General features: G+C 45.2%; 1 protein-coding gene across 1 annotated transcript; it reads right to left on the bottom strand.

The window, feature by feature from the left end:
* On the bottom strand, window positions 1-14929 carry LOC115121097 (platelet-derived growth factor receptor-like protein). Its single transcript, XM_029650126.2, has 8 exons — window positions 12215-14929; window positions 11647-11825; window positions 11170-11312; window positions 7837-7988; window positions 7401-7507; window positions 4676-4862; window positions 2071-2210; window positions 1-864 (listed from the first exon to the last, which is right to left on the bottom strand). The coding sequence occupies exons 1-8, from the start codon at window positions 12297-12299 to the stop codon at window positions 631-633; spliced, it is 1227 nt and encodes a 408-aa protein (XP_029505986.2). The 5' UTR covers window positions 12300-14929; the 3' UTR covers window positions 1-630.
* Window positions 14930-16168: the final 1239 nt, after the last annotated feature.

Genomic DNA, 16168 nt, shown 5'->3' with positions numbered 1-16168 from the left:
TAAGTCTACGAAAACATTTCTTTATTGAGACAAACAGGAAGTAGGAAGAGAGAACACTAGAGAAACCTGTCGGCGGTGGAAAGTTGGAGAGGAGATATTCTCACAGGTACAAAAGGAACACTACTTGCGACATAGAAACGCACACCAAAGAAGGTGAAGGTCTGAATGATGGTCCTTTAAATCTGCATTGATACGGGTGCGTTGTTCTATTCTATTTATTATGTCTATATTCTATTAATTATGTCTATCAAAATACATTCACTACAATGTAGATGCTCAGAATGCTATCTGGCTCCCCCCACTCCCTTTCTCTCTCTCCCCAATTTACATTAATCCGCCCAGCTTTCTCTTTCCCTCCGCCCTGTGTAAACCTTCTATGCTGTGTGTGTGGTAACTACTGGCTGTTTTAATATCCATGAGCTACTTGAGAGCTCACTCATTGAGCCCTATAGCTTCACAGTATACGTACATAGTAACGTCAGGAGTAGAATGGTCAATTAAAACAAGGTTCCACCCATGGACTTAGAACCAACTCATTCTACAGTTCCAGTTCCATCTTGATAGGCTACTTCCTTCTCCTTCGTGGCTATGCCATCCTTCTCCCATTTCTGATCTGAAGTCTATTGACTCTCAGGGTTTTTTAGGCTTGGGCTTGTCTTTGACCTTATCCTTAGCAGCAGCCGCTAGCACTTTGATGGTGGTGGAGGTGGTTCTGGAGCCTTGCAGGTTCTGGGCTGTGCACGTGTAAGTCCCTCCGTCCACCTCCCTCACCTCATCCACCAGGAGGACGGTCTGGGAGTGCTGCCTCCCCAGACCCCCTCCGTCCGGAAGAACACTGTCCTGGGTGTACAGAGGCCTGCCGATCTGCCGATCACACAACCACAACACAGACACACAACCACAGTCAGACATACAAACACAGCACAAAGAAAGAAGCAGGTTACAATTTTAGCCTCTCTGCACTGTACATAGCCTCTCTGCACTGTACGTAGCCTCTCTGTACTGTACGTAGCCTCTCTGTCCTGTACGTAGCCTCTCTACTGTACGTAGCCTCTGTCCTGTACGTAGCCTCTCTGCACTGTACGTAGCCTCTGTCCTGTACGTAGCCTCTCTGTACTGTACGTAGCCTCTCTGTACTGTACGTAGCCTCTGTCCTGTACGTAGCCTCTCTGTACTGTACGTAGCCTCTGTCCTGTACGTAGCCTCTCTGCACTGTACGTAGCCTCTGTCCTGTACGTAGCCTCTCTGTACTGTACGTAGCCTCTGTCCTGTACGTAGCCTCTCTGTACTGTACATAGCCTCTCTGTACTGTACGTAGCCTCTCTGTACTGTACGTAGCCTCTGTCCTGTACGTAGCCTCTCTGTACTGTATGTAGCCTCTGTCCTGTACGTAGCCTCTCTGTACTGTACGTAGCCTCTGTCCTGTACGTAGCCTCTCTGTCCTGTACGTAGCCTCTCTGTACTGTACGTAGCCTCTCTGTACTGTACGTAGCCTCTCTGCACTGTACGTAGCCTCTCTGTACTGTACGTAGCCTCTGTCCTGTATGTAGCCTCTCTGCACTGTATGTAGCCTCTCTGCACTGTACGTAGCCTCTCTGCACTGTACGTAGCCTCTCGGCACTGTACGTAGCCTCTCTGCACTGTATGTAGCTAAGTGTATAGCTAAGTGGCTAAGTATATAGCTAAGTGGCTAAGTGTATAGCTAAGTGGCTAAGTGTATGGCTAAGTGTATAGCTAAGTGGCTAAGTATATAGCTAAGTGGTTAAGTGTATAGCTAAGTGGCTAAGTGTATGGCTAAGTGTATAGCTAAGTGGCTAAGTGTATAGCTAAGTGGCTAAGTGTATGGCTAAGTGGTTAAGTGTATAGCTAAGTGGCTAAGTGTATAGCTAAGTGTATAGCTAAGTGGCTAAGTGTATAGCTAAGTGGCTAAGTGTATAGCTTCTGTCAAGAGGTTTCACATCATATAACAGGAGGTAGAGTATTGCACTTGTCCTGTAATCCTACTCTAGCTATTGATATGATACATGATTGAACTCAAGCATAGCAGACCCAGTTAGCACAATGACATACCTGTTGCCCAGGGTACTCCCAGGTGAAGTCTATGACCACGTCCTGTTCTCCAATCACAGTACAGGTGACCTGTAGGTTCTGACCAATGGCCACAGAGTTGGAGGACGCCTGGATCACTGGGGTCGGGGGCGCCACAGGGTCTGACAGAAGGGGACAACACAGATAGCCATAAGACTCCTGAACAGCTAATAAAATGGCATCCCAGACTATTTGCATTGACCCCCCCCCCCCCCCCCCATGCTGCTGCTACTCTCTGTTATTATCTATGCAGAGCCACTTTAATAACTACCTATATGTACATATTACCTCAATTACCTCGACACCACCAGGGTACTGGTACCTCCTGTATATAGACTCCACATTGACTCTGTACCGGTGCCCCCTGTATATACCCTCCACATTGACTCTGTACCGGTACACCCTGTATATAGCCTCCACATTGACTCTGTACCGGTACACCCTGTATATACCATCCACATTGACTCTGTACCGGTACACCCTGTATATACCCTCCACATTGACTCTGTACCGGTACACCCTGTATATAGCCTCCACATTGACTCTGTACCGGTACCCCCTGTATATAGCCTCCACATTGACTCTGTACCGGTATCCCCTGTATATAGCCTCCACATTGACTCTGTACCGATACCCCCTGTATATAGCCTCCACATTGACTCTGTACCGGTACCCCGTGTATATAGCCTCCACATTGACTCTGTACCGGTACCCCCTGTATATAGCCTCCACATTGACTCTGTACCGGTACCCCTGTATATAGCCTCCACATTGACTCTGTACCGGTACCCCTGTATATAGCCTCCACATTGACTCTGTACCGGTACCCCTGTATATAGCCTCCACATTGACTCTGTACCGGTACCCCCTGTATATAGCCTCCACATTGACTCTGTACCGGTACCCTGTATATAGCCTCCACATTGACTCTGTACCGGTACCCCCTGTATATAGCCTCCACATTGACTCTGTACCGGTACCCCTGTATATAGCCTCCACATTGACTCTGTACCGGTACCCCCTGTATATAGCCTCCACATTGACTCTGTACCGGTACCCCCTGTATATAGCCTCCACATTGACTCTGTACCGGTACCCCCTGTATATAGCCTCCACATTGACTCTGTACCGGTACCCCTGTATATAGCCTCCACATTGACTCTGTACCGGTACCCCTGTATATAGCCTCCACATTGACTCTGTACCGGTACCCCCTGTATATAGCCTCCACATTGACTCTGTACCGGTACCCCTGTATATAGCCTCCACATTGACTCTGTACCGGTACCCCCTGTATATAGCCTCCACATTGACTCTGTACCGGTACCCCTGTATATAGCCTCCACATTGACTCTGTACCGGTACCCCCTGTATATAGCCTCCACATTGACTCTGTACCGGTACCCCCTGTATATAGTCTCCACATTGACTCTGTACCGGTACCCCCTGTATATAGCCTCCACATTGACTCTGTACCGGTACCCCCTGTATATAGCCTCCACATTGACTCTGTACCGGTACCCCCTGTATATAGCCTCCACATTGACTCTGTACCGGTACCCCCTGTATATAGCCTCCACATTGACTCTGTACCGGTACCCCTGTATATAGTCTCCACATTGACTCTGTACCGGTACCCCCTGTATATAGCCTCCACATTGACTCTGTACCGGTACCCCTGTATATAGCCTCCACATTGACTCTGTACCGGTACCCCCTGTATATATCCTCCACATTGACTCTGTACCGGTACCCCTGTATATAGCCTCCACATTGACTCTGTACCGGTACCCCCTGTATATAGCCTCCACATTGACTCTGTACCGGTACCCCGGTAGCCTCCCCGGTACCCCTGTATATAGCCTCCACATTGACTCTGTACCGGTACCCCCTGTATATAGCCTCCACATTGACTCTGTACCGGTACCCCCTGCATATAGCCTCCACATTGACTCTGTACCGGTACCCGCTGTATATAGTCTCCACATTGACTCTGTACCGGTACCCGCTGTATATAGTCTCCACATTGACTCTGTACCGGTACCCCCTGTATTTCGCCCCGCGTCCCTCACGACGCCAGGACAGCGGAGTCAATCACCACCTTCCGGAGACACCTGAAACCCCACCTCTTTAAGGAATACCTAGGATAGGATAAAGTAATCCCTCTCACCCCCCCCCAACTTAAAAGATTTAGATGCACTACTGTTCCACTGGACGTCATAAGGTGAATGCACCAATTTGTAAGTCGCTCTGGATAAGAGCGTCTGCTAAATGACTTAAATGTTAAATGTTAAATGTACTTAATTATTTGTTATTCTTATCTCTTACTTTTTGGGGGGTTCTTAAAACTGCATTGTTGGTTAAGGGCTTGTAAGTAAGCATTTCACAGTAACGTGAAACACCTGTTCTATTCGGTGCGTGTGACTAATACAATTGTATTTCAAATATAACAGTCAATATGTCTGCCAGTCCCCCCATCAAGGAACGTTGACAAGGAATGTCCGCACTAGTCATTTCAACTCTATGAGTCGGCTACCCCCTGGAGAAGAGGCTAGCTGTTGTTTAAGGTACGAATCCACGGACTTACAGTTGACGTATATGAGCATGTACTTGACGGAGCTCTGCCTGAGGTTTCCAAGGCTGGCAACGCAGTACAGCTCCCCGGCGTGGTGCAGCTTGGGCCGGTGGATAGTGAATCCCTGTTTAACATTAAACGTGATCTCTGCTCCGTCCACCGCCACCTCTACCGGGGGAAATTCCCGGTGCAGAGACACCTAAGGATGACCAGGTGCGTTAATTATTTTATAGTGAGTGGATGCCATATTCTTGACTATAGTGTCCATTTTTTTTTTTTTTTTTTACCTTTATTTAACCAGGCAAGTCAGTTAAGAACACATTCTTATTTTCAATGACGGCCTGGGAACAGTGGATTAACTGCGTGTTCAGGGGCAGAACGACAGATTTGTACCTTGTCAGCTCGGGGGTTTGAACTCGTAACCACTAGGCTACCCTGCCGCCCCATAATAGGCAGTTGTGGGCTATACTCGGCCTTGTCTCAGGATGGTAAGTTGGTGGTTGAAGATATCCCTCTAGTGGTGTGGGGGCTGTGCTTTGGCAAAGTGGGTGGGGTTATATCCTTCCTGTTTGGCCCTGTCCGGGGTGTCCCGGATGGGGCCACAGTGTCTCCTGACCCCTCCTGTCTCAGCCTCAGTATTTATGCTGCATTAGTTTATGTCGGGGCTAGGGTCAGTTTGTTATATCTGGAGTAGTGTCCTGTGTGAATCTAAGTGTGCGTTCTAATTCTCTCCTTCTCTCTTTCTTTCTCTCTAGGAGGACCTGAGCCCTAGGACCATGCCCCAGGACTACCTGACATGATGACTCCTTGCTGTCCCCAGTCCACCTGGCCATGCTGCTGCTCCAGTTTCAACTGGCCTGGGCCCTAGGACCATGTCCCAGGACTACCTGACATGATGACTCCTTGCTGTCCCCAGTCCACCTGGCCATGCTGCTGCTCCAGTTTCAACTGTTCTGCCTTACTATTATTCAACCATGCTGGTCATTTATGAACATTTGAACATCTTGGCCACGTTCTGTTATAATCTCCACCGGCACAGCCAGAAGAGGACTGGCCACCCCACATATGCTCTCTCTAATTCTCTTTCTTTCTCTCTCTCTCGGAGGACCTGAGCCCTAGGACCGTGCCCCAGGACTACCTGACATGATGACTCCTTGCTGTCCCCAGTCCACCTGACTGTGCTGCTGCTCCAGTTTCAACTGTTCTGCCTTATTATTAACCATGCTGGTCATTTATGAACATTTGAACATCTTGGTCATGTTCTGTTATAATCTCTACCCGGCACAGCCAGAAGAGGACTGGCCACCCCACATAGCCTGGTTCCTCTCTAGGTTTCTTCCTAGGTTTTGGCCTTTCTAGGGAGTTTTTCCTAGCCACCGTGCTTTTACACCTGCATTGTTTGCTGTTTGGGGTTTTAGGCTGGGTTTCTGTACAGCACTTTGAGATATCAGCTGATGTACGAAGGGCTATATAAATAAATTTGATTTGATTTGATTTGATTTGGTGGGAAAAAGTACCCAATCGTCATACTTAATTAAAAGAAACCTTCATAGAAAATGACCTAAAGTAAAAGTCACCCAGTAAAGTAATACTACTTGAGTAAAAGTCAAAAAGTATTTGGTTTTAAATATACTTAAGTTTCAAACGTAAATAAAATCACTAAAATAGACTTAACTATCAAAAGTTCAGCGTTCAGGGTCTTAAACAAAACAACAACTACTTTGAAACAAAAGTATCCACCTCACACACATGGTTATAGGCACACACAAAAAGAAGACACCCGTACCATGTCAGATATAGAGATGAAATGTATTCAATTTTGAGTTTACATCCAAATATTACATTTTATATACATCACGGAGGACTGAAATATAACAAAAACGTTTGACATAGAAACACCAGATATTCCTTTTTTTATTTTATTTTGTATAATGTTGATTAATTCTGAAAAATATGAATAACATTCCACCCATGAGGCCTCTAGGTCATTTGACTACAGACACGGGAGGCGTAAATCACAGGAAAGACCGGTCCTGACAACGTCACAAAACACCACAGTGATGGGGTGCAAAGAACTGAACTAAATAGTGTGTGATGACGACATACAGGTGTGTGAACAGGTGATCAGAATTCAGGTGATTGGGATCTGGAGAGTGAGCTGCGTTCAGGTGTTTCAGAGTGTGAGTTGGAAGCAGGCGGTACAAAAATAAACAGTTGTTCATTTCCTGATATGTTTGTCTGATTCCCATGCTCCTCGCCTTGATGTAAAGAACCTCCTCTCTGGGCCTCCAGTGTGTTGCAGCGGTCTAAGGCACTGCATCTCAGTGTTAGAGGCGTCACTACAGGGGTTTAGGGTTTGGCCGGGGTAGGCCATCATTGTAAATAAGAATTTGTTCTTAACTGACTTGCCTAGTTAAATAAAAACCTGTGTTATGTTTAGCTCAGTCCCGAGGACCTTACCTGGCGTGTAGACCCGGTACTATAGTACAGCTACAGCAATAGGACGTTTCTGTATGTCCCCACATAAATTGTAGCACATTATGAGAAAATAGTCAAATATGATAGGCACATGGTCAAATGTGCTTATGACAAGGCTTGTAATGCATTATAACTGTGTCCCAATGCATTATATACCTCTATAACTGTTGAGTTTTAAAAAATCAAAGCAAAAATGTACTTTCAAAGAGGTAATTCTGTATTATCTAATCTAATACCACCAGATCTGTTCTGAACTCACCTTGGCGTCAGGTGATGTCACCTGACAGGGGAGGACTGTTGGCCAATTGGTCCTCAGCTGGATGACCTCATAGTAGGAGGAAGAGGGGACAAACAGCTCCTGTGGGTCTGGGGGGAGGGGCAGACAACTGTTATACAGTGCGGCTCATATGATGCCCTATTTCCTATATATTGCACTATTTTTTAACAGAACCCTATGGGTCCCTGATCAAACGTACCGCACTATATAGGGAACAGGGTGCTTTTTGGGACCTGGTGATTACACTGGCTTGTGTCTCAGTTCATCCTAATTCCAACCCCAATGTAAATGCATTTCTTTGGACAAAGAATGGGTCTTTTGGCCCTGGTCAAATGTAGTGCACTACATGGAAACTAGGGTGCCTTATGGGGCGTAGCCATGGTAACAACTCCTATGTCAGGAAGCCGGGACTTAGTACCAGGGAAGAAGACAAAGACTTTGACAGCCTTGTCGTACACCTTCCTGCAGTCCCTGTCTTCACAGTACATGGGGAAGCAGGTGTATTCTCCAGTGTCTGCTCCTGTAGAGTTGGACAGGGTCAGGGTGCCATACCGGTCATGCTGCACCGTCCTGTACGAACACAAAGAAACAAGAGTCCCTCACACCAGAGCCACACAGGCCTACATACAGTATCTCTATACAAACAAAGAGATGAGAAATGAGTCCCTCACACCAGAGCCACACAGGCCTACATACAGTATCTCTATACAAACAAAGAGATGAGAAATGAGTCCCTCACACCAGAGCCACACAGGCCTACATACAGTATCTCTATACAAACAAAGAGATGAGAAATGAGTCCCTCACACCAGAGCCACACAGGCCTACATACAGTATCTCTATACAAACAAAGAGATGAGAAATGAGTCCCTCACACCAGAGCCACACAGGCCTACATACAGTATCTCTATACAAACAAAGAGATGAGAAATGAGTCCCTCACACCAGAGCCACACAGACCTACATACAGTATCTCTATACAAACAGAGATGAGAAATGAGTCCCTCACACCAGAGCCACACAGGCCACACCAGAGCCACACACATACAGTATCTCTATACAAACAAAGAGATGAGAAATGAGTCCCTCACACCAGAGCCACACAGGCCTACATACAGCATCTCTATACAAACAAAGAGATGAGAAATGAGTCCCTCACACCAGAGCCACACAGGCCTACATACAGCATCTCTATACAAACAAAGAGATGAGAAATGAGTCCCTCACACCAGAGCCACACAGGCCTACATACAGCATCTCTATACAAACAAAGAGATGAGAAATGAGTCCCTCACACCAGAGCCACACAGGCCTACATACAGTATCTCTATGCAAACAAAGAGATGAGAAATGAGTCCCTCACACCAGATGCGCACAAAGATGTTTTTCTTTAACGAGTCCAACGCGAAGGACACACTGCTTTCTTGGGAATGGGCCCATATCCCTGATGGAGAAAAAGGGGGCAGAGGAGAATTCTTCGGAAAATTTGTAGGCAGGTGATTAAACCTCCACTACCATCCCTACTATTGATCAAGACTATCCAAGAAGATTAAACTACCAACGGGACATCAAAAACTGTAATATCTTGTGTTTCTCCGAGTCGTGGCTGAGCGACGACACGGATAATTTAGAGCTGACAGGAATTTTTCAATCATCAGCAGGACAGAGAACCTACGCCTGGTAAGACGAGGGGCGGGGTTGTATGTCTATTTGTCAATAACAGCTGGTGCGAGATGTCTAATATTAAAGAAGTCTCGAGGTATTGCTCGCCTGAGGTAGAGTACCTTATGATAAGCTGTAGACCACACTATCTACCGAGAGAGTACTCAATATTATTTGTAGCCATCTATTTACCATCACAAACTGATGCTGGCACTAAGACCCCACTCAATGAGCTGTATAAGAGGCCATAAGCAAACAAGAAAATGCTCATCCTAGTGTCCGTGGACTTTAATGCAGGCAAACATAAATCAGTTTTACCTCGTTTCTACCAGCATGTCACATGTTCAACCAGAGGGAAAAACACTCTAGATCACCTTTACTCCACACACAGAGATGCGTACAAAGCTCTCCCTCGCCCTCCATTTGGCAAATCTGACCATAATTCTATCCTCCTGATTCCTGCTTACAAGCAAAAACTAAAGCAGGAAGTACCAGTGACTCGCTCACTACGGAAGTGGTCAGATGATGTGAATTCTATGCTATAGGACTCTTCTGCACAGACTGAAAATGTTCCGGGATTCATCCAATGGCACAAGGAGCATACCACCTCAGTCATCGGCTTCATCTATAAGTGACTATACCTCAGCGTTCAACAACATAGTGCCCACAGCTCATCACTAAGCTAAGGACCCTGGGACTAAACACCCCCCTCTGCAACTGGATCCTGGACTTCCAGACGGGCCACCCACAGGTGGTAAGGGTAGACAACAACATGTCTGCCATGCTGATCCTCAACACGTAGGCCGCTCAGGGGTGCGTGCTTAGTCCCCTCCTGTACTCAATTTTCACCCCCGACTGCATGGCCACGCGCGACTCCAACACCATCATTAAGTTTGCTGACGACACAAGAGCTGTAGGCCTGATCACCGACAATGATCATAAAACAGTCTATAGGGAGGTCAGAGACCTGGCAGTGTGGTGGCAGGACAACAACTTTTCCCTCAAGGTGAGCAAGACAAAGGAGCTGATTGTGGACTACAGGAAAAAGAGTGCCGAACAGGCCCCCTTAACATCGACAGAGCTGCAGTGGAGGGGGACGAGTATTTCAAGTTCCTTGGTGTCCACATCACCAACAAACTGTCATGGTCCAAACACAGCAAGACAGTAGTGAAGAGGGCACGATAAAACATTTTCCCCCTCGGGAGACTGAAAAGATTTGTCATGGGTCCCCAGATCTTCAAAAAGTTCTACAGCTGCACCATCGAGAGCATCCTGACTGGTTGCATCATCGCCTGGTAAGGCAACTCCTCGGTCTCGTACCACAAGGCGCTACAGAGGGTAGTGCATACGGCCTAGTACATCACTGGGAACAAGCTTCCTGCTATCCAGGATTTATATACTCGGCGGTGTCAGAGGAAAGCCCAAAAACTTGTCAGAGATTCCAGTCACCCAAGTCATAGCGGTAGCGGAGTGCTAAGTCTAGGACCAAAAGACTCCTTAACAGCTTCTACCCCCAAGCCATAAGACTGCTGAACAATGAATCCAATAGCCACCCAGACTATTTACAATGACACCCCCCTCCCCCCACCCCTCCAATTGTTTTTATACCTCTGCCACTCACTGTTATTATCCATGCATAGTCACTTCACCCCTACCTACATGTACAAAATGACCTCGACTAACCTGTACCCCGCACACTGACTCGGTACCGGTACCCCCTGTATATAGCCTCGTTATTGTTATCTTATTATGTTACTTTTTTATTGTTTTTTTACTTTAGTTATTTGGTAAATATTTTCTTAACTCTTTCTTGAACTGAACAGTGGGTTAAGGGCTTGTAAGTCAGAATGTCACAGTAAGGTCTACACCTGTTGTATTCGTCGCATGTGACAAGTGAAGTTTGATTTGATTTGATGACTCAGCAACTAACATCTATCCTGACAAGACGTCGTTTTAATTATCTAAGTTTCATACAGGCAGGTCAACATTGAGACAGGTCACTTTTTTCTAGTGAGCCCTTGTTGCTGCGGAGGCCTGTTTCCATGGCACCATGTCCCATCACATCATCAAGGCCCCCCTGGAGTCTCACCTGAGTCTCCCCTCGTCGTCCTCCTCCAGGTAAACAGGAACGCCCCACTCAACAGGGTTCCCTTTACACCTCAGCTCCAGGGTGTCACCCGACCGGATGCTCAGACTGTCGGCAACACGCCGGAACTTCCCCTTGTTCACCACCTGTGGTATAAACCAGGGAGGAGAAACATGTTTACCTTTACCTGTACATTATGTTAAAACACAAGAAAAGCCCTCACACTGCTTTTCTCTAGTATCACTTATTTTTGTTCAAGCTTCGTCAGAGCTCTTGTGAATGTTTGTAATTTGCAATTATTAGTAGACATTTGCTCTGTTGATTGTGTCAATTATCTCAAACATGCAAGTGTTCATAATGCTTATCTTTAATGTACACTATGTATATGTAGAGATTTTTATGAAGATGGCAGCTTGAAGACTATGAAAACGCAAAACAAGGCATTCTCTCGCGAATAATTGGAAATGTCTTCAACCCTACCTGTGTCAGGTGAACAGGTCCCTGGTTGACTGCTGATGGGGGAGCCAGTGTTGCTTTAGACCTGGGTTTGGGTTTGGTTGTGGCTTTACCTGCTCCCCTCACTGGTTTACCCTTACTGGATTTGGGCTTACGGTCTGGCGGGGTGGTCCGTCCCTCCTGCTCATCCTGCTGGCACTGTCCTGCAGAGCAAGTGTCCAATATTGAATTTGTATTCTTTGAAATACACTTAACCATAGTCACAAGCACAGTATGTTCCAGGTCAATGGAACAAATAAACACATGGAGAGTCTAATGTTGATTTGATGTTAGATTAAAACATTACAGTATGCCATCGGTAACCATACTTGGGCAATAACAGGAAGTTCCTCCAAAGGAATTTACTATACAGACAGACAGCATGAGGTGAAATCAAATTAAATGTAACTAACTCAAGAAATGCCATCAAAGTTCACAATAAGTCAGAGTAATGCAACCATCTACTAATCTCCTCCTGCACCTCACTAGCCTTGTGTACGTTTAGGAATGCACATTATCCACAGGCACACAGAGAGGAAATAAAGTCACTTACCAAACTCCAGGATTAACCCACAGATGAGGAAAGCCCCCAATAACACCAGCCTCCACTTCTCCCCTGATCCGTTTACTGCCACCATGGCTCCTGTGATGTACAGACCAATGAACCCACCGACTGACTGACCACAGGATTAACAGTTCACGAGGTTCACAACCACAGTACAACAGGGAACGCAACAAGGAGTGAAAGACATGAAAATGAAAGAAGGGGGTAGAGAGAGAAGGAGAGAGGGAGGGAGAAGGAGGTTTGCTGCGTGACTGCGAAATGAGTGGTCAGTTGTTTAGCCAAATCACACACATTCCTCTACTGACCTAAAGAGAATGAAAGAAAGAAATAGAGAGAGGGAGAAGTAGAGAGAGAGAGAGAGAGAGAGCGAGAGAGCAAGGGAAAGAGTGAGAAGTTGAGAGGGAGCGAGAGAGGCCGATAGAGGGAGAGAGCGAGGGAGAGAGGGAGAAGTAGAGAGAGAAGCAGATAGAGGGAGAGAGTGAGGGAAAGAGGGAGAATTAGAGAGAGAGACAGCGGCAGCTAGAGGGAGAGAGAGAGAGAGAGAGAGAGAGAGAGAGAGAGAGAGTCTCCCCAAATTCTTCCTGTGGTGCTCAATGGAGCCATTCAGGGGCCTGTGGTCCAATCAGGGGCCGGGAATGGAGGCCCCTCCACCCTGCTACGTCTGGGACTGCTGAGACTGTTTATTTAGCTGGAGAAGTGGAGTGAGAGAGAGAAAAAGCTTTGCATAGTAGCAGTGGCCCTCTGAACTACCTTGAAGATAGTAAATAAGAGTTGTCATTGTGTTGATGTTAAGGTGTTTTGGTTAGGTTAGGTTAGACTTTTTGTTTAGCTGGAGAAGTGGAGTGAGAGAGAGAAAAAGCTTTGCATAGTAGCAGTGGCCCTCTGAACTACCTTGAAGATAGTAAATAAGAGTTGTCATTGTGTTGATGTTAAGGTGTTTTGGTTAGGTTAGACTTTTTGTTTAGCTGGAGAAGTGGAGTGAGAGAGAGAAAAAGCTTTGCATAGTAGCAGTGGCCTTCTGAACTACCTTGAAGATAGTAAATAAGAGTTGTCATTGTGTTGATGTTAAGGTGTTTTGGTTAGGTTAGACTTTTTGTTTAGCTGGAGAAGTGGAGTGAGAGAGAGAAAAAGCTTTGCATAGTAGCAGTGGCCCTCTGAACTACCTTGAAGATAGTAAATAAGAGTTGTCATTGTGTTGATGTTAAGGTGTTTTGGTTAGGTTAGACTTTTTGTTTAGCTGGAGAAGTGAAGAAAGTGGGACATGGCAGGCTGGCAGTGGCCCTCTGAAGTACAGAAGCGATATATTTTAAAAGTAAACAGGGTCATTTCTAATAGTACACTTTTCATCAGATTTAGTTTGTTTAGCTGGAGAGGTGGGATAGAGAGAGAGAAGCATGATCAACCTGAACTACCGGGCTTGCATACCTTGAAGACAGAAATCCAGTATACTCTATAACAGTTTTTCCTTAAGGTCTTGTGTTTTCACCCACATACACAAAAGCTCCTCTGAGGTTGTAAATAAATGGATCAGATGTTTCTAGGAGTAATGTTTTGCACCATTTAGGAAACAGGAAGCTAACAACAATTATGGTTTTAACGCAGTGTTGTGGAAGCTACTCTGAAAAGATTGTTTACCAAGCTACTGGAAGAAGTTAAGCTACACTAAACCTACTTTTAAGAAAAATACAGTTTACTGAACTAAAGTTACTTTAAAAAAGCAGTTCAATACATCAAAACTACTTCCTGATAAATTATCATATCTAAATTTAAAATGTCATAGAATACAAATTGCAAGAACAGATCGATCTGGGAGTCAGATGTTAACAGAATGTGTAATTCAGCCTATTAAACACAACAACAAATGTTTCAAGTGAGAATTAGGATGGTCTGATGGCGAAAAAATTATTGCCTACTTGACCCATTTCTTTTGTTTTTGCTAAACCTGTAGTGAGTAGTTAGCTACACCGCTACATGGTAAAACAGTAGTGTGTAGTTCCAGTAGTTAGCTGCACCGCTACATGGTAAAACAGTAGTGTGTAGTTCCAGTAGTTAGCTGCACCGCTACATGGTAAAACAGTAGTGTGTAGTTCCAGTAGTTAGCTACATGGTAAAACAGTAGTGTGTAGTTCCAGTAATTAGCTACATGGTAAAACAGTAGTGTGTAGTTCCAGTAGTTAGCTGCACCGCTACATTGTAAAACAGTAGTGTGTAGTTCCAGTAGTTAGCTACACCTCTACATGGTAAAACAGTAGTGTGTAGCTCCAGTAGTTAGCTACACCGCTACATGGTAAAACAGTAGTGTGTAGTTCCAGTAGTTAGCTACACCGCTACATGGTAAAACAGTAGTGTGTAGTTCCAGTAGTTAGCTACACCGCTATATGGTAAACAGTAGTGTGTAGTTCCAGTAGTTAGCTACACCGCTATATGATAAACAGTAGTGTGTAGTTAGCTGCACCGCTACATTGTAAAACAGTAGTGTGTAGTTCCAGTAGTTAGCTACACCGCTATATGGTAAACAGTAGTGTGTAGTTTCAGTAGTTAGCTACACTGCTACATGGTACAACAGTAGTGTGTAGTTCCAGTCGTTAGCTACACCGCTACATGGTAAAACAGTAGTGTGTAGTTCCAGTAGTTAGCTACACCGCTACATGGTAAAACAGTAGTGTGTAGTTCCAGTAGTTAGCTACATCACTACATGGTAAAACAGTAGTGTTTAGTTCCAGTAGTTAGCTACATGGTGAAACAGTAGTGTGTAGTTCCAGTAGTTAGCTGCACCGCTACATTGTAAAACAGTAGTGTGTAGTTCCAGTAGTTAGCTACACCTCTACATGGTAAAACAGTAGTGTGTAGCTCCAGTAGTTAGCTACACCGCTACATGGTAAAACAGTAGTGTGTAGTTCCAGTAGTTAGCTACACCGCTACATGGTAAAACAGTAGTGTGTAGTTCCAGTAGTTAGCTACACCGCTATATGGTAAACAGTAGTGTGTAGTTCCAGTAGTTAGCTACACCGCTATAAGATAAACAGTAGTGTGTAGTTAGCTGCACCGCTACATTGTAAAACAGTAGTGTGTAGTTCCAGTAGTTAGCTACACCGCTATATGGTAAAACAGTAGTGTGTATGTCCAGTAGTTAGCTACATGGTAAAACAGTAGTGTGTAGTTCCAGTAGTTAGCTGCACCGCTACATTGTAAAACAGTAGTGTGTAGTTCCAGTAGTTAGCTACACCGCTATATGGTAAACAGTAGTGTGTAGTTTCAGTAGTTAGCTACACTGCTACATGGTACAACAGTAGTGTGTAGTTCCAGTCGTTAACTACACCGCTACATGGTAAAACAGTAGTGTGTAGTTCCAGTAGTTAGCTACACCGCTAAAACAGTAGTGTGTGTTCCAGTATAGCTACAGTACATGGTAAAACAGTAGTGTGTAGTTCCAGTAGTTAGCTACACCACTACATGGTAAAACAGTAGTGTTTAGTTCCAGTAGTTAGCTACATGGTGAAACAGTAGTGTGTAGTTCCAGTAGTTAGCTGCACCGCTACATGGTAAAACAGTAGTGTGTATGTCCAGTAGTTAGCTACATGGTAAAACAGTAGTGTGTAGTTCCAGTAGTTAGCTGCACCGCTACATGGTAAAACAGTAGTGTGTAGGTCCAGTAGTTAGCTACATGGTAAAACAGTAGTGTGTAGTTCCAGTAATTAGCTACATGGTAAAACAGTAGTGTGTAGTTCCAGTAGTTAGCTACATGGTAAAACAGTGGTGTGTAGTTCCAGTAGTTAGCTACATGGTAAAACAGTAGTGTGTAGTTCCAGTAGTTAGCTACATGGTAAAACAGTAGTGTGTAGTTCCAGTAGTTATCTACATGGTAAAACAGTAGTGTGTAGTTCCAGTAGTTAGCTGCACCGCTACATGCTAAAACAGTAATGAACTACTGAAAACACTACT

Source organism: Oncorhynchus nerka, linkage group LG6 (genome assembly GCF_034236695.1).
Source record: "Oncorhynchus nerka isolate Pitt River linkage group LG6, Oner_Uvic_2.0, whole genome shotgun sequence".
In the NCBI taxonomy this organism is placed as follows: domain Eukaryota; kingdom Metazoa; phylum Chordata; class Actinopteri; order Salmoniformes; family Salmonidae; genus Oncorhynchus; species Oncorhynchus nerka.
This window is presented reverse-complemented; position numbering and strand designations above follow the sequence as displayed.